Raw genomic sequence first — 19,621 nt, forward strand, 5'->3', positions numbered from 1 at the left:
CTAGGCGCTACTCCCAGGCATTCAGCCTGCCATCCTTTGAAGCAAACACTTCATCTGGTATTTCAAAAGTGACTTCCCTGGAAATTGTTAGGATTTGGGAAAGATAGAGAAAATTGCTCTGAAATAACTGATCATAATTTGATTTATCGGCTGCCATGAGCGAATGGCTAAAGAGGTTACCGGAGTTAAAGAAATGAGAAGGAAATATAATTGAGGAGAAATGGGTCTGACGTGAATGTGAGATGTGAGAGGCATGAAACATGGGAAATGTTCTAATTTCTTATCAAGAATGTCATGAAATAGAACATGTGGCATCCAAATTCAGTATAAAGACTGCTGAAAGACACATTTTATTCCCTCATCTGACTTTGTGAAAACAGTCCGGACCTAAATGGTGTTGCCTTTCAAAAGTACTGTACATATTCATTTCATGCAGAGGGACTGTGTTGTTGTTTAGAGCTAGTAGACGTGTAGCTTCAGTTGTTTTAGCCTTCCTGCGAGGCAGAGCTCACCCTCCTCCGTCTGGTCACCCCAGCCAAAACAGCAACAGAACACTTCACTTTCCCTTGATTCTCATTTTCTTAAAGGAACACATGGCCACCAGCCCAAAGGCTTGCGTAAGCACTCAAAAACAAAACAACATGACACAGACAATGACAAATAACTCTCTCTTTTTACGACAGTCTCTGTCCATTCTGCCCACTCACTGGTGACACACAGGCACAGTCAGTCACACACTGTTTTTCTCCTTGTGGGAAGTTAGTGTTGTTGTTTCAGCCACAGGCAGAGATTCCATCCATTCAGGTCTGTTAGATGTAGCTTTGTTTTGTCTGGACCAGTGATAGTCAAATAGGGACCCAGGACCCATTCAGGCCTGCTAGATGTAGGCTACCAGTGTGAATATAGGTGCTGGGAATATAGACTGTCTTAGTAAGAACAGAGATTTCAACCCCATGTATCTAGGTCCTGTCACTCAAGCACTCAAGTTAGTGTAGAGACCCCATTGGATCAACTGAATGATAATCTCCCCCCCCCCCCCCTACATTCACAAAAGGGTGTTTGTAGTACTTAGTGAGCTGGCTGGGATTGTTGTGCTGGTCTGACTATTCTGTGTCTGTCAGAGGTCAAGCGAAACCACCCCCACTGCCAATCTCTCCACACAACCTCTACTTTCTCTGTTATTCCTTTGGACATGCCACCTTACCGCCATGGTTTATTTCAGTGATTGCACTGCTCTAAAGGGAACACCACACACAGAGAGTGATAAAGTGAGCAGTATGGTATTGAAGAGTCTGGCAAACCACACTGTGGTAATAGGGAGAGTCCCCGGAAAGGCTCTGGAAACCACACGCACGCACGGGCACGCACGCACGGGCACGCACACACCACGCACGCACGCACGGGCACGCACGCACACACACACACACACATACACACACACACACAGACACACACACACACACACACACACACACACACACACACACACACACACACACACACACACACACACACACACACACACACACACACACACACACACACACACACACACACACACACACAGACAGAGTGACACACACACACAGACAGAGTGACACAGTATCATGCCACCAGTATTTACCACCACAACTTGTTGTGCCTGTGGGGGCAGTGACTCAGCTGGAATCCTACTCAGGGTTGTTGTTCCTAGCTCTGTGACACAGCACATGATAACAAAGCCCTGCCAGCTTACTGAAGATAACATCAGAACACCCCCTCCTCCACTTCTCCCCCTCCTTCTCTCCTCCAGGCAAAACCTTCCAGCTTAATTTCCCCCCATTCTTTTCTGTTCTTTCGTGTGAGCGCAATAACCGAAAGAGAGAAAAAGAGGGAGGGGCTAAAGTACTTCCCCGCCACCCCGTGTTTGTTTTTGTTCCTTATCTCCACTTTTCTCTTTCCCCCCTTCTTTCTTTCTCCTGGAGATTTGCATATTAAGGAGTTCTGGATGACTTGCTGTGTATTATTCTGATCAGGGACTTTGAAGGTGCGAGGCAGGCTGCACAAAAGGTCACCACAGGATCCCCCCTAATGACTTCAAGCTGTTGGCAGGCAAAGGGGGAGAAGGGGAGGGAAGAGGGATGAAGGGAGGGTATGGCTGAGACTGCCTGCCTGCCTCTCTGCCTGCCTGGCTTGGCCCTTTACGGTTCTCCCAGAACCCCATAGAAGGAATTCCTTCTTGGGAAATGGGAGCCACCAGGCAAAGCAACCCTCCCTCCTCCACAATCATACTGTGGCTGTTTGTTTTTGCATTGTGGACTGTGCCACTTTGGTGACTTAAATGACCTTTTTGGAGCTCCCCCACGCCACGCCTACACCTTTTCATTCCCTCCACGACCCATATTCTTCCATAATATGGCCTTGTTTTCCCTGTGTCATTATTGCTCTGTTTGTCTCCTTCCAGTTTCATAGAACTCTACCGTTCCATTGGTTTATTCACTGAGACAGGGCGTTTTGCTCCTCTCCCAAACAGGCACTTTGCAGCCCGTGTTTTTCTCTAGACATCGCTACTAGTGACTGTTGCCGTGTTTACATTTACTCTAACTTCTACAAGTTCCACCAGGGAGAAACTTCAAACAGACATACCTTTTGAAGTTTAACGAAAATGTTGATACACCAAATTAAAGAGAGAAAAAAATGCAGCTAAATAAATATGTCAGGCCAGGTGAGGTTCGTTCCGTGAAAATGAATGACCTGTTTTGTCGCTCTGCTACATTTCTACTCAAACAAACACCAATTTAGACTGACACATCACACCTTTACAAAAAGGTCATGACTGAGTCAATTTTAGCAAAAACAACCGACATATGTTTTCTCTTAGTTCTTTGGGGTTTTCATACACTTTCTATTGTTTCCCATGGAAATGACCCTCTCAGATCTTAAAGGCAAGAGTTCAACCAATTACCACACAGTGCAGTGTTATTGTTCTGGGATTCTGCATCTCTTCTATAATCCTATCAAGGTTGTTCAGTTTATATCAAGCAGTAGTGATTGAATCGATGACCTTGGAAGTGTGGAGAGGGCAGAAAACGTTTCCTGTTTGTTGACTTGGGGGATTTTCCTTTCACACCCGATGATGCACCTGAATAGGAAAAAGTGTATTTATCCGTTATTTATTGGCATAGCTATTTACTCATCTGAGAATCAGATGATGGACATTCATCACTGTGTCAAAGTGAGCTGTACATGTACATCACAGGCAGCTGACAGGCTCAGAGTAATGGCTGAAACAGAATCAAGGGAATGTTATCAAACTCATCAAACACATGGTTTCCATGTGTTTGATACCATTCCATTCATGCCATTCACACCATTATTTTGAGCCGTCCTCCCCTCAGCAGCCTCCTGTGATTTACATTCACCAAGCAGGATAGTGGAAAAAATATGCAATTCAGGCAATAAAAAGGCCAGCCCATCCATACTGGTTCTTCCTATGTGTCTCACCTTGTTTGGGGCTAGGCTGCAACTACACAAGGTTCCACGGTGTCCCTTACTCTGGATGCCTCGAAACCTGGAAACGGATCATTCTGGGAAATGACATGATTGCATAGAACACAACTACTCGGGCAGTTCTATTGTGAACCATTGCTCAGAAGAGATAGACTGCTGTCAGTTTCTTTCTCAATGGAAGCTCTGAGCATCACTGAAGTGTCTTTGATTAAACCATCTTGTGCTCTCAAGTCCTTGGGCATCCAGCCCTATCATGCCCCATTCAGTTTCCCTGCGGTCACAGCGTATATTGGCTAACTGCATGTAGAGAGTGTGCTGCATCAACAGCTCTTATTTTTAAATGTCTGAGGGCAACCGAGTTTGACTTCGGCTCCCTGTGCCAAGACCCTGCCAAGGCAATTAAGGGAAGAGAAGCAATGGCGGGGGCCCAGGGCCAGGGCCCAGCAGGTACGGAACCAACACTTAATGCTTGCCGACCAAATTCTGGTTGGTTCCGTACCTGCCTTCTTTTTATAAGACTTAATTATCAACGTATGCCTTTGCTGCCACGCAATGTTTACAGCAATAAAACCACATCCCTAAACGAGCAGCTCAGGCCCTCCAAATAGTTTCCTTTAATACTGGTCTTAAAGGGGGAAGAGAAGAGGCATGGTATGGACCAGGAGTAGGGGAGAGTAGGATGGAGGTATGGAGGGGATTGTTGAACAAAACAAGCTTCTGGGAGGTGGGAGGATGGGGGAGGATGGCGGAGGATGGGGTTTCTCCACAGCTGAGCAAAGATAGTAACTCTCCAGGGGAAACATGCTCCCAGCAGGTTTAGGAGCCTTGGCTGTTTGCTCACGTCGATTGCCGGGCGCTAGTGAAGTCAAAACCTGCCCTTCTCTCTCTCATTGGATATGTCTTTCTTTCTTTCTCTTTCATTATTTCTCTTTATTTCTCTTGCTCTCTCCTCTCTTGCTAATTCCCTCTCTTGTATGCACTCTCTTTCTCTCTTTATCTCTCCCTTTCGGTCTTTCATGCTCTCGCCACTCTCTCCCTCTTCCATGTATACATTCTCCCTTCCCCTTTCTCCCACTCTCTATCCATCTCGCCTGTGTTTGTTGTTATAACAACATGTATCTCTGTGTAGTGAAGAGTGATCACCAGCGGTTCTCATTGGAATAACACAATTAGTGCTGGTTTGTTTTATCAGCTTGCCTGTGTTCATAGGAGTTGAGGTTATGTGGATAATAATGATACAGAGAGGTGATCATTACACTCAATGTGTTTAAATACCAAAACAAAGTTTGATTTCAGATGTGAGATTCCCTTTTTCAGAGTGCCTAGACACAGCCCTTAGCGCTGGTATATTGACCCTATACCACAAACCTCCAAGGTGCCTTATTGCTATTATAAACTGGTTACCAATGTAATTACAGCAGTAAAAATAAATGTTTTCTCATACCTGTGGTATATGGTCTGATATACCACGGCTGTCAGCCAATCAGCATTTAAGGCTCGAACCACCAAGTTGATATGTTATATATATTTTGTCATCAATTGAATGTGTTACCTAATGAACAGGGCCGGGTGTTTTGTTTTTGTTAATTGTGTGTGTGTGTGTGTGTGTGTGTGTGTGTGTGTGTGTGTGTGTGTACAATTAGATTTGTGTGTGTTTGTGCACACAAGTTTGAGAGTAGTCCTTCTCCTCCACAGCCTCCCTACCCCTCAAACACTTCCCTCCCCTGAGCATAGACTGACACGCACATAGGTGGGGCCTGGCATGATTCTAGTCTGTTTTTGGAGGTGGGGGTCATGGGCTCTGATGTGCCTGTTCTTTCACAGGGGCTTTCATGTTTCTGTGGGTGTCTTCCTGGGACTTCCACGGGGCCCCTGGCCCCCACTCAGCCCCCGTTCCAGCCACCCTCTGAGATCCCTGATCAGGGCCAGATGTGGCAGCTGGTCCAGCCACCCTGGAGGTCAAGGTCACAGGAACCCATATCAAATTTGACCAGATAGAGAGATCCTCACACAGAGAGAGAGGGAGGGAGTAAAAAGGGTGTGGTGATAGGATTGTGGGAGATAGGGATTGGGTGGGGTGGGAGGGAGCAAGTAGAGGGAGAATGGGGGCTAACCTGACAGAGAGGGAGAGACAGGAGGAAGAGAGAGAAAGTGTGAAGCAGACAGCAGAAGAGGGAAGAAGGAACGTGAGAGAGAAAAGGGAGGAGGAATTGGAGCTGTGTTTTTCTTGCCTCATGCCTGGATCTAAAGAGGCACAGAGTAAACCCTGTTCATGCGATTGACAGCTGTTTCTGAAGTGTGTCCGGCCTGTGCTTGTAAAGTCGTCACATGGAGGGCCCGTTTTCTCAGAAGAGCCTGGTGTTGGCCGCCCAACCCTCGCCCATTAGGAAATCCCTCTCACAAACAACTTGGTTTAATGCTCCATTTCAAAGACGGAAATGCGTCATCGTGCCTCAGCCACTGGTGCACTCTCCCTCCTTCAGCCCCAGTGCCCCAATGTTTACTCTACAAACCCCATGCCCCTGAAGGCCTTGAGTCCCAAACAGGCTATTGGTGGGCTTCCCTGGATGTATGTTCTCTACTGTACTGTATATACCATCCAGGGTTACCACGACATTGGAGGCCATAGGAGGCCATAGTTTTGACTCTCGAGGGATCCTCTGTCCAATGATGTTCTGCAGAATCTTGCCCTTTTGCCGTTCTTTGCTGTACTGTTCTGTATTGTATGTCTTTCTTACCAGCCAATAAATAAGCTACTTGTGTTGGCCCATGACTTAGTGAACTTGATGTTATTCCCGTAGTCACGATTTAGTTGTACAGTATGTTGCCGTAACAACAAACAATTCCATTTTCAGATAATTGGAGGATGAGACTGACTGCTGAAGTCTGAAGTCATCCCATGCCAGCCAACAGCCTTCCTGATTGTGCTAGCTAATAGGCCTAGTATTTCCTAATAACTCAGTTTATTTGTTACCCCATTGCTGCTTTATTTGTTGCAGTAGCCAATGTTTCTCTACCGTCACTGCTCTGGCCCTTCTGTCAAAGCCCCCACTTAGAACCCTAAGGGGGGGGGGGGGGGGGGGGGGGGGGGGGAATGCAGACGTACTCTGGTCTAAATCCGCCAGGCGCTGGCTGGAGACACATGTGTTCCTAGTTTCGAGCGACTGGGGATGCATTGTGTGTACCCAAACAGCTGAAGCAGGCCCTTGGAGAGGCAACACAGCAGCAGCTGGTGCCGCTGACGCACCGGCGATGTTCGCCTGTGACGTCAAACTCTACACACTGGCAGAGGCCGATGGTAGGCCGGGTCTATTTTGAATGTGTTTCTGGGCACTCGTCACTTCATGGAGGATTGACACTTCACAACACTCGTAGTACTCCACCATATACCGTGACGGGATTGGCTGGCAGCAGTTGGCTCGTGTTTGTCAAGCGGCTTTTCCCGCTAGTGGAGTGGACGCTGAGGCATCTGACACTATTACCACTGTTGTTAACTAATGTTCTTTAGGAATGTATCAGCACTCCTACAGAGCCACAGTCCTCCTGAACTATTATACTAGTACAATAATACTATAGACATCATTAACACTACGTATGTACAAATCCTATAACACCCAAGCATTATTCATAGACATTTAATTGTCTTTGTTTTTGTGCTTAGATTTAACATTGTATGTGTCTCTGTGTGTCCCTGCCAGGTAATCCCGTTCCCCATGTCCTGTGACATACGGGAAGACTGTGCCTGCCGAGACCCCAAAGCTGCAGAGAACAGGAAAGATGAGCACGTCCACTCCCTGGGGTGACACTCCCCCCCTCACCCCAAAACCACCCACACCTGGACTGGGACCGAAGGCGACCCGCTGTCCCCTTCCTCCCCCTAACCTCCTCCACATGCTGCTTTACAGGAGTAGCTCTCCACCCATACTGCACCCCCCTAACAGACACCTGCCTCCGACTTCTCCACATTGGGAAAGATGAACAGACCAGACTAGATAGGCTAAGGGAAAACCCATTTCTTAAAGAAAGGAAAGAATCTGCAAAGTCACAAACCACCAAAACATCTACAGCAAGAGAAAAAAAGAAAACACAAATACAACAATTTTTTGGAATGAACAATATATATAAAAAATGAAATGACCCCAAAACAAACCCAGACTGGATAGCATGCCTTTTGTTTAGTTTGGTGCCAGCTTCCGTGTTCATTTAAAACTGTACAATCTCATATGATTCTCTTTCAGCCCCCCCCCCCCCCCCCCCCCCCCTAAAAGATACGTTATCCATATCATATGGAATCTTTGATGCATTGATGCTGAAGTCATCAATGGTGGCACTGAATGACAGACAGAAGGACTATTGCCAAAATAACAGATAGTATGAACGCACTTGACGTGCCCTCATGTTGTATTGCTCCAGAGCTGGTGAGAGTGCCATTCCTGGAGATATCACAGCACAGGGTTCAGGCTGTCAGTTCCCTCTGTCTTCTCTCGATGGAAATGCGTTTTCTTTTTCTTCATATATCACAGGCTTAGAAGCTCTGCTCTTACACAGATGTGAAATAGGAAAAATAAAGAGTTGGTGGGGATATAGGCGACCGTATTGATAAAGAGATTCAAACCAGAGAAGTCTAACATATTACAGAAAGTGACATCACATGCAATGAAGACATATTGCAATGCAAAAAAAAAACTGTTATTATGGCTGCTCCTGCTGCTACTACTTTTGCTGCTACTTTGCCATATGACCAACTGCATACTATTACTACCCAGTGAGGTTGGATGGAGTCCCGTCTGCCGTACCGCTTACCTCCTAACACCATGCATTAGTGGACACTTGTATCTGCATGTACAGTACACTCAACTCAAACCGAGAATAAACACTCCTGCAACATTGCAAATGGTTAGTGGAGAAAAAAAACAGTTGCAATAGCCTCATAATGTTGATGTCTAACCTCAGAAAACATAACACCTCACATTTCCATTTCTATACCTTTTTGGTTAATGCAGTCCAATAGGCCTAAGACTTAATAGGTTATTTGTCAATCAGAGAATATACCAGAAATGTCTCACCAAAAGCAATGTTGACTCAATACAAAAATGCAATACTTAATGCTGAATTGAAAACGACTTCAAGAATGTGATTGACACTTGAAAACACAGAACCTGGTGAATAGTAGTCAGTGTTCATTCACAACTACATCCTCCAACGGTTTCCAGCGGCATAGCATAGCCTTGACTTCAATAGGCTTAGTTCAACAGTACATACACATACAAACAACATGGAGGCTTTCCTCATTTTAGTATAGACATCTGGATGTATTCGTTGTCAACAAGTAGCTTTTAGAACAGCAGTAGTAGTAGTACAGTTTATGCTTAAGACATTAATGTCTTGGCTTCTCTTGAGCCCAATGGCTTGACAGACTGCATGTGTTTAGTAGCCCAGCTTGGCCTTTTCTTACCTGCATTAGTGCTGGAGGTGCCATCCCTGGCACTAGTAGTGTGACTTTTGTACCTATCCCCCCATTAACCACACAACCTTTACTTCAAATAGACTCACCTTTCATAGCCCATAAACAAAATGTGCAAAAACAGATACACACACACCTGTATAACTGAGTCCTCCTCATCAGCATATTGTCATGAAGGCTGCTTGGCTTAAGGTCCACAGGCTGCTGCTCCATGTTTCAGCCATCCCTGGGCTATCTGGTCATAGATGTATACAACCCTGTGTATTCCTCTTAGGCTGCGTTCACACAGGCAGCCCAATTCTGATCTTTTTTTCATTAATTGACCGATCACATCAGGTCTTTTCACATCAGCTCTGAAAAAGACCAATTAGTGAAGAAAATATCAGAATTGGGCTGCCTGTCTAAACGCAGCCTTAGGGCTGTTTTCAGTCCATGTCTCGGAAGTTCAGCGTCACAGCTTGATTGAAATTTAAAGGCATTTGTTCTCGCGTTAGCGGAGACTGCATTCACTGTAAACGCTGCATATATCGACTCAATCGGAAATAACCTTTACATTTTTCTAGCGCACAATCTGTAACGCTTAGAGCCCTTGAATAGAGCCCTAAACGCTCTCATCCGGTATGGACCAATGGGATGGTCCCTTTGACTCCTCAACATAGGCATTCCAGAATATTCCCATACACCTTTCAGTTCTGACCAATCACTGATCATCATAGATACAGACAGAGTAGAGAGATAGTAGGACAATACCACGTCACACAGTAAAGTAGGGAGACATTTCAACGTCAAATGTACAATGTAAATATGACACTTTCAGTGTAATACTGCTTTTTACGCCCGTAGAGGTGAAAAAAGACAACTTTACAATTGTTCTCCTGTTGAATTTTCTCATTTATGTTACATTTTTACAAAATGTCGTAATATTTCATCAGTATTTGTATTATTTACCTCAGTATCTGCACTTTTAGGTTGCCTTTTAAGAAGAAAAATATATGTCAACACGTTTAGAAGCTGCTATTGTCAGAAAGGTGATTTGAAAAAGTGTATGATGTTTTTGTCATTTGACACTCCTATGCTATTACTATTAGCTTTCCTGTGATTAGCATCGTTGTATTCCCACCCGTATCCATTATCATATGATTACGATATTATTGTATCAAGGCTATATAACCTGGGACTTGCGCCATTTTTTTAAATGTAGGTTCAAATATAAAAAAGTCAGATGTACACGTTATGAAATATTATACATGATATGAAAGCATTAATGTATTTTGTGTTCCTCCTGGTTAGGAGACAAACTTTTAATTTTTTTCTCCATGGTTTGTGTAATGCACCATCTTATGTATTTGATGCAAATTGTGGCGTGGAAACCATGGAACCATGGAGAACGGATAACTAAATGAAGAAACTACCCCAAAAAAAGGGACTCTAGAAAGTTCCAGAATTTAAAGACTTTAATAACCTGAGTGAAGGAACTGTGGAGACTACATTCATTGTTATATAGCCTACATCAGCTTCGACAATTGTGCATTTAACACTTTATACAATATATATCCCTGGTAAATTGAACTGTGTTATGTTGATATAATCAAATGATATGAAATAATACTCCAAATACTGCTGCTTTCATTAGAGATATTACTAGTAGGGAGAGATTCAACAGCACTACACAAAGCCAACAACCGTACTGTGGATTATCATCATCTGCCAACACTCTCACAGGATTTCTAAAAAGACTAACCCAAGGGTTATCTTGCCATTGGACCCTCCCTTCCCTCAAACTGGACAAACATTATAGATCTGTCATCTCTTTCACCCCCCCCTTTCTTTCACTTAACTACAGCTCCTGTCTTCGACACTGTCTTGTGTCGTCATCCTCATCAATGTCATTACACAGTCCGGAGACCAGAAACAGTGACTCTCCGAGAAAGGGATATGACAGTCTTTACAGAATGTGACTGCTTCTGTGTCAACATGTACACAGCCCATGATGTGTGGTCTGGCTTTAGTCTTCTGATGTGTTCTCTGTACTGGGCAAGGTACTGTTCCAAAGCCATAAAGCCAGGATGTTATGAAATGAAGTTTCAGATGTGATGTTTTGTATACGAGAACATCACCTCTCTACTGTAAGCCACCACAGCATACCTTCGCTGTACCTCATGCCTGTAATGTTTGCTGCTTCTATATGTTGGTATTTAGTGATTTTTGCGTCTCTTAGCAATGGTGTAAATAGTAGAACTATTTATTGAGAGTGTTATACTTTTTTAAGTTATATTTAATGTTCATGTAAATTATTTTTTACATTGCTCTTATAAACAGACATATTGGTTGTGAGTTAAAACCTTTTTTTTCTCTTCCTTTAATTGTCATTTTATTTCTGTCACAATGCCGTGTTCACAAGCGCTGGTCAAGGTCGTTGTCTCATTGTTCACTGGGGTAGATAGACACTACTCTCGCCCAATGAGAATTCCCCACATGTTTATGCAGTGCACAAGTATAATTTCTTTCATTTCTATATTGCAAATCCAGATTGTTCTGTCATTTTCCACATTTTATTTTATTCGATAACTCTTCAATAGTAAACCCGAACTTGCTCTAAGGGGAGAACCTATATCATGTTGAAGTAGGTAGATCCATACTCAATGAACTCTGAGGAGTGGTCAGGCAGCCGGGGGTGCTCCAGGTGGGTTGATGATAGAGGGGCTAGAGAAGGGGTGGGATGGGTGGAGGTGGGCTGCTTTTCCTGGCGGTCCTGGGTATTTGTCCAGGTGTAAAAACTGTGTACACACAGAGCTGCCCCTGGGCCAGGACCGATGAGTCTAAGTTTCTCTTGGAGGCGGCGGCTGTTCACAGCAGCACTCCCCTCCTGACACTCCGGGCCATCCGTCACTGTCAGGCAGAAGAAACGGCAGGCTGGCGTAGTGGTCAGGTCGGATAGGGAATGCCTTGGAGGTGAGGTGGGCCACATGGAAGAGCAGGGAGGAGGGAGAACTGGAATACTACCTAACATATGAGCCCTAGTGCAGCAGGTTGAGGAACTGCTCTGTCCTTCACTGTCCGACCAGAGGAGTAAAATAAATCAACATTTGAAATGCATGGCAGAGAGTCCGTTTCAATGTCTTTACATTAGTGGTGGAAAAAGTACCCAATTGTCATACTTGCGTAAAAGTAAAGGCACCTTAATAGAAAATGACTCAAGTAAAAGTGAAAGTCACCCTGTAAAATACTACTTGAGTAAAAACCTAAAAGTATTTTGTTTTAAATATACTGAAGTATCAAAAGTAAAAGTATAAATAATTTACAATTCCTTATATTAAGCAAATCAGATGGCACCATTTGCTTTTTTTTTACGGATAGCCAGGGGCACACTCCAACACACAAATGAAGCATGTGTGTTTAGAGAGCCAGATCAGAGGCCGTAGGGATGACCAGGGACGTTCTCTTGATATGTGCGTTAATTTGACAATTTTCCTGTCCTGCTAATCATTCAAAATGTTATGAGTACTTTAGGGTGTCAGGGAAAATGTATGTAGTAAAAAGTACATTATTTTCTTAGGAATGTAGTGAAGTAAAAGTTGTCAAAAATATTAATAGTAGAGTACGGATACACAAAAAACGACGTAAGTCGTATTTAAAGTATTTTTACTTAAGTACTTTACACCACCGCTTTACATAGAGTAGACATAACTTATTTTAGTCCATTATTGTGAATGGGAGGGGATTCTCACAAACACAAACTAGCTACAAACCAGACATGAGTAAACAGTTGAAATTCTGTGGTGTTAGCTAGCTTTGCTAAAAGCAGTAAACTTTATTCAAGTACCTCTCACAGGCTCCTGATTAAAGAATGGTCCACTTGTGTTAATTTCTTATTCCCACGCACAAAAATGAAAAATTAATGGTCCTTTTCTAAGTGGAAAGTATAAAATCTAGTATATACATATTATGTGGATATTTAGTGGAATTATTGCAATGTTTCGTACCCGATTGTTCAGCATATATATTTTAAGATGTAAATAATTATATTCTATGATGATTGTATTTGCAAAACCATGTATTATCTGTTTGGGGTAGCTCTTGGATTTTTACCAGAGGCAAAATAAGGAAAATACATTGTGCATTGTCTACCATCGAAGTACCACCTGAAAGTACAAAATAATACTAATACCATAATGCACAACACAGGCTTTATACAAACACTGTTGTCAAAACAAAATCAAACGTCATTTATTTGTTGTCAAGATGAATAAAGCGTCATGTGGTCAGTTTCTGGGTCTTGGAGCAGTCAGTTGAAAATAAATGACCAAAACTTTCCTTCTTTTTTTGTGGAAAGAAAACAAACAAAACTAGAGGAAAGTATTCATTTGAAGAGAATATAATGTTCCAAAACATTCTTCTTATCACTTGGAGGATTTTAATTCAGCGATAATGCCAGAGAAGCCCGTATTTGGAGGATATATTGGCATGGTGTTGTACCGATATGTCCTCCAAACACCGGCATTATCACTTTTATACAGCAGGTTACTGACATTTCTTTCGATGAATTTATTCATACTATTTCATCATTCCACGAGATATAGTCCCGACACAAGTCTCAGGTTGCTACCCAATTCGGCTGGTCGTTCGTTAGATTGGTTCGGTTGTCAGAGGCACGATCCAGTCATTAAGTATTTTTGTTCTGTATCTGTGGACGTGACCCAGTCGTTCGTTCTAAATTTTCCATTGCCATACTGGCTGGCAACATTCATTTCCCTTGCTTGCTAGCCAACTACGGCTAAGTTACAGTCACATCAAACAGTGGAGCCAGAATAACAGGAAAGTAGCTGCATTTGCGTGTGTTTAAGCTGTTTTCTAGTGACATTTATTTGGATACATCCATAACAATGCACGATTTCGCCTGGCATCGAAACTGTGCTCTCTCGTCAGGACACTGTTGTTTCAGGAGTTAGCCAACAACACAGCTAACACAATCACTTCAAACTGAAGCTGGAAAGACTGCAAACTAGCTGCATATCGTTTCGTATGACCTGTTTTCTATTGACATTCCTTTTATATTTATATATAAACATTTTACAAGCTGATTCATAATTTCCACTGCCTGAGAAAAGATGTCTGCCTGTCTGTCTCGTCCCGACTCCCGACACGTTAATTACTATGGGACAGCTGGAGATCGAATTTCAATATTGAAACAATGTTGCAACTGTCGGAGAGACAGACAGCAAGGTTTATACAAATCTCCGCTGTTAAAAACCAAATCCTAGTCTAAAAGAAATGGGAGATAATATCAAGATGATTGTTGTAGTGGAGATCAAGTTTATAAATGGCCTGGCTGGGCTGATGAGACAGTGGCTTGTGCAGTGAGATGGAACAGAGTAAATAAGCATTTCAACGTCATAGCTTTAGTCGGTGGTAACTTGTGGAATAGACAATGGCTGGAATGCGGTTTTAACCAATCAGCATCCATTATTAGACCCACCCATTGTATAACAGTGAACACCATTCCCCTTGAACTCACCCTCATGGACTGAATGGCACCAACCAAACAACACCTCAACTATCCTTCCTCAATACCACAGGTATTTGCTTACTCTTTCCCACTTTTCCATGGATTTAGAACTGACCCTCCCCAACACTGTAAAGGTATCCATCAGTACCCCTCTCTCTCTCATCCATTCTGTTAGGTCCATACACAGCATGCACTTTTTCAGGAACATACAACAGATCAGACTTTTGTGTTTCAGACGATATTTCCTCGTATTTGTTTTTTCACAGTTGGAATTATATTTCCGGTGCTCTGGTACATGGCAAGCAGGTGTCTGATGATGCATACTATACAGAATACTATAGAATGGGTCCTCATTCACGATGACAATCATGTTACTTTCCCTGTCATGTACTGTGTAGAAATAAAACACTGGTTAAGTGTTGCCCATTTGTCCTTCATGAGTTTCCAATACATTTGAAAATAAATATCAATTTCTACATATAACCTGATACTAGTCTCATGATAACCTTGTCTGATATCATAGCCAATGTCCTAGAGATAATACTACAAACCCTGTACTGTAGGGCCCCCTGATGTTTACCTAAACGTGCATTGAAGTGTTACCCACCTGGACATCCTCAATTTGATTTTATGGATATGAAAATGTCAAGAGCTACTATCAAAACAGTAGTAATGAATGAAGTATGAATCCAAATGTAGGGCCTTCATTCCTTGACATGGAAACCCGAGTGCTGTTCTTGGCACCCCAGTGACATCAATGGCCTAATTTGCGAGAATGAACATCAGGCTACTGATTCGTAAAGCACAGTTAATGTTGCATGAGTGGAAAGAGACTGGACCTGAGTGTAAAGGAATAGTTTGTGGCGTGGAGATGGAAAAATAGAACGTTTCCCAGCACAAACACACAGAGGATCGAGAGAAAGAGAGATTTTACCCCTTGGAAATGAATGTAAATATTTAGTACGAGGTCCACTAGTATAATGGGTCACTATTGACGGTCGAAAAGCTCCAGTGCATGTTGTTGCTTACCTACCATAAAGCAGAGTGAAGGGATAGCTGTTGTAGGAAAGTATTCACAGTTAATCCTGAGGGACGTTACATACAAGTTCACATTTGCAGCTGTTGTATTTGAATAATTCCATGAGAGGATGCATGTGTTTTGGGTTCATTATAATCTTTCACTTTCTCTCCAGCCCAGGGACTGTAGTGTAGCCTATATTGCAGATGTGAATCAATTGGTTAAAAAGAGCTCATGTCTCCTTGTGGAAAATAATGCTGATGCTTGTGGTATAGTATTTAATATTTCGCATTCTTTCGAAAAAAGACAATCAAAGCCACATAATAATACACATGTTATGTACAACTTTATATTTACAATATAATAATTTACTATCACAATTGATATAACATGAAATGCAAATCAATTAAAAAACAATGAGTTGGATTTTTATGTCCATGGCTCTTGAGCGATGGAAAGTCAAGTAAAAGTTTCCTTGAAGGAAGGGATCCTAAAAGATCCATACAATCAAACAATCCATACATTTAGCATAAACTCTTGAAATTCTTTAAAAGATTTTCCTATAAAAATGTTTGCTTTTCTCTTTTCTTCACTTTTCTTTACCAGATGACCCCAATAAAGGACCATTTTTAAATATGTATTTTCCCTGCGGTTTTGGAGCTCTCCACGTCTGTCAACTTGTGAGGAGATAAACAACAACAAACAAACAAAAAATGAAACATGGCTAGTTATTAAGGACTTCTCTAACTGCCAAGCGTTATTCACACACAGTACAATACAGCTGATAACATCACAATCCGGCTCGAAGGATTTCTCTGTAGTCTTCATTATAAACACTATGTTGTCTGCTGTAAAAAGACTATAAAGCGTTGTTAAAGTGGTGATATGCTCAAGTATTACAAATGATCAAAATAAAATTGAAATGATAATACCACTCTTAACGGTCTCCTTCCCATTGCTCCAGCCAAGAGGAGAGACATACAGGGAGTTGTTTTTCGTTTGTTTGTTTGTTTCCCTGGTAAGCTTCCAGAGCCGAAGCACCATGACAAACTGCAATATTACATTCAGTATTTTTTTCCAACCAATTTGCTTTGGGTTGAATGATAATTTACATGCTCACACCGCTCCTCCTCATTGATAGTAGTGGTCAGTAGTCACTGGCATGTACATCCAAACCGTCTTTCCTCTTCAAGCAGTTCTTAGCACTTTTTTCTAATTTAAAAAATGATTTTTGAGGGCGTTTGACAGTAATTATTCTAACAATGTCCAGTGGGGTTGAGGTTTCAGGGCTCTCCTGGTTTGGAAAAACACCAGTCAGTGGAGAGACCAGAAGCAAGGAGGAGGAGGCTACCGTGGTGTCGTCTCGCGGCCTGTCTCATCGGAGCTTGGCGTTGCCGTATGTGTTGCGCTGTACTGAGATCAGTTTCTCCATGCAGGCAGTGCGGGTCTCTTGCAGGGAGCTATGCCACACGCTGCTAGGGGGCTGAATCTCCTCGTTGCGACAGAACATGTAGGCCATGGTGTCGGTGCGGCTCTGGATGTAGGCGCTGTGGAGCAGGGCACGGCAGTACCGGCTGATCCTCTCCACCCTGCGCAGGATCAGGTGGGCTTTTCTGGGGGGGGGGGGGAGACGCATAACAGTCATCATTAGTATTAATGTCAGAATCAGCAGCACTGGTATTTTTTGTCATCATTTTTTTCCCTCATGGTGATATAACACAGGTAGCAATTCACACATTACAGCTGGGTAATAACAGGGTAACCAGAGGATTGCCGTTTCGAATCGCCGAGCTGGTTGGGGGGAATTTGCAAGGAGTGAGCCGGCAACTGGAGGCTTCAACATCCTATATACTATCGACTTCCGTTTTGCCCTTAAACAAGGCCATATTTGTTCCAGTGGCACTGCTACGGCAGCCTGTGATGTGTGTGTGTTTTTTGTCAGGTTGGGTACTGCAGCAGCAATAATTAAAGAATATCTGTGCAAATGGACCAAAAAGGCAAGTATTGTATCGTAGTGCATATAATTATGCCACACCCTGTGGCCCCATCATCACCACCACTACCAGTATCATCATCATCCTCCTCATCATCATCACCGCCACCACTGCAGGAACTTGGCAAACTACTATACCTGCACATTAACTTGTAACTATTATTTTTTCAAATACGTCTTCAACAGCAGTCCAGAAAACAAACAGGTTCATTCATGTGTATCTGCACTGTGGGGTAGTTGCAGAGCAGGTTTGATTGAATTCCAGACTAGAGTAGAGAGGAGGTCTGTCTCTAGTCTGTGTTGGCAGCCTGCTCATGTTCCTGGCGAGAGGAGGGTATGTTAGAGGCCAGCTCAAGGTAGACAGGACAGGCAGACAAACTGCTGTAAGCGTGCACGCACGCACGCACACACACACACACACACACACAGGCAGCGCAAACAGTGTGCACGCATACACATGAACACACACACTTGGATTCATTCCCTTACAGTACTTGACATTGTCACATACTTCATTCTCAGAAGTGAAGATTAAGCTCTGTGTGACGTGTTGTTAGGTTGTTATGAACAGATACAAATATCAAAAATAGATAGCTTTGAGGAGGAGGCATATTCCATTTGTTTGGAGAAGTGGGTGTCTGTTAAGCATCAGCATCAGTCTTTGGTTAAGCTAGGCGCACAGACAACCTTTTCACTTGCTTGTTAGAAAAAGGGCAACCCTTTTTCCTTCTTTCTCTCTTCAAAATCCACTGCCTACAACAACATAACATCAAACATATGAGAAAGTGGGCCTCGTGCAAGAGGGTGAATTGAGGACTGGTGGTTAAGAATGCCTACATATTCATCATTAGAGGTTCATATTGGAGATCATAACTCACAAAGTCCTAAAGCTACAGTACCAGAGAGACAGCCCTTTCTGTTTTCTTCCAGCTGTATTCATTTATCTTATCAGAATGGTGAAAGATGATCATACAATTGTGAATAAAACCCCATTTGTTCATCCAATAAATAAAATAGAGTAACGTAAGCCAGTAGCACCTTTCCAAGAGAATAAAACACTCAAGACTTGTGCGAAACTGTTGCTACAGCAGAAATGACTAAATATGAATACATACAGATGTAGGGTCTTAATTTGATCACCCTGTGGCAGGAGAACTATCCTGCAATGCAGGAAATGTAAAACTTGCAGTGTATTTGAGGTTTAAAAACGATTCTGATGTTTGTAATTTCTACTTTGAAATTATCAGACTTGATTTTCCCTTACGAAAAATGTATCAACATCCAGAAAAATGTCCATTAATTATAATACACATAATAATTTACATTTCCCCTTGCTGCAGGATTATTTTCCTGCTGTAGCAAACTGGCTCAAATTAAGATCATACGTGATCAACATCATATCTGTATGGAAACCAAAGAAGAAAAACAACCTGCATAAAGACACAATAACATTGAGCACAATTTAAAATAATGCATCGATATAAACACACTGTACAGTACATGCACAGTATGGCGAGAGCAAGAAATATGTGCAGTTGTGCTGTGACAATACTAGCGGTCGGTGGCTGGGTCTCAGTGTAGTCTCAGTGTAGTCTCAGTGTAGCTCCATCGGTCTCCCAGATTTCCTGACATCGTGAGTAAATGCTGAGTGGTCACATTTCAGTTAGGCACACTGTTACCTTTTAAAAGGCATCACCGATAGAGCCGGCTCGTATATTAACCCAACAAGGCCCTGCCCTGCCAATTTCAGGCAGTAAATAACTCTACACTGTCAGTCATCCAAACGCCTTCTTCAGGAGTCCAAAAGCACTCTCCCCCTCGGTCCCCGCAAAAGCCACCTTCAATTTCCAAATCACAGAAGAAAAAACAACAACATAATCTTCCTTTAAGACAAACTTTTTCCAAATGTATGATATTATTTATGGCTGTCGGAGAGCGCTTCCAGGCAATGGGTGTGGACAAAACAAAACACAGGGCCTGAAACTTTAAACCTAATGTTGCCATCATCGCAAAACTATTGAACTGCTGTAGTTCTAACCTGGTGTCTGTCCAAATATTTTCTTTTTTTCGGCCGGTAGTCTAAGTTTCTCCATCTCCATATCATGCTAATGTCCCCGGTGTCTATTCACATAAAACTGCTTTGTCGGGGTG

At 42.8% G+C, this 19,621-nt stretch overlaps 2 protein-coding genes across 3 annotated transcripts in view; one reads left to right on the top strand and one right to left on the bottom strand.

The window, feature by feature from the left end:
• The window catches only part of LOC139388120 (pappalysin-1-like), a 117,286-nt gene extending 109,712 nt beyond the window's left edge, over positions 1-7,574 (top strand). Inside the window, exon 22 of one of the 2 annotated variants that reach the window (XM_071134694.1) lies at positions 7,188-7,574. In XM_071134694.1, the coding sequence (XP_070990795.1) occupies positions 7,188-7,292 (105 nt within the window). In that variant the 3' untranslated portion in view covers positions 7,293-7,574. The remainder of the gene's footprint in view (positions 1-7,187) is intronic. The other variant, XM_071134693.1, reaches the window with a different exon arrangement.
• Positions 7,575-15,906: 8,332 nt separating this feature from the next.
• LOC139388322 (astrotactin-2-like) overlaps positions 15,907-19,621 on the bottom strand; it is a 472,647-nt gene continuing 468,932 nt past the window's right edge. Inside the window, exon 23 of the mRNA XM_071134926.1 lies at positions 15,907-17,090. Coding sequence (XP_070991027.1) covers positions 16,853-17,090 — 238 coding nt within the window. The 3' untranslated portion in view covers positions 15,907-16,852. The remainder of the gene's footprint in view (positions 17,091-19,621) is intronic.

Source organism: Oncorhynchus clarkii, chromosome 29 (genome assembly GCF_045791955.1).
Source record: "Oncorhynchus clarkii lewisi isolate Uvic-CL-2024 chromosome 29, UVic_Ocla_1.0, whole genome shotgun sequence".
Classification (NCBI taxonomy): Eukaryota; Metazoa; Chordata; class Actinopteri; order Salmoniformes; family Salmonidae; genus Oncorhynchus; species Oncorhynchus clarkii.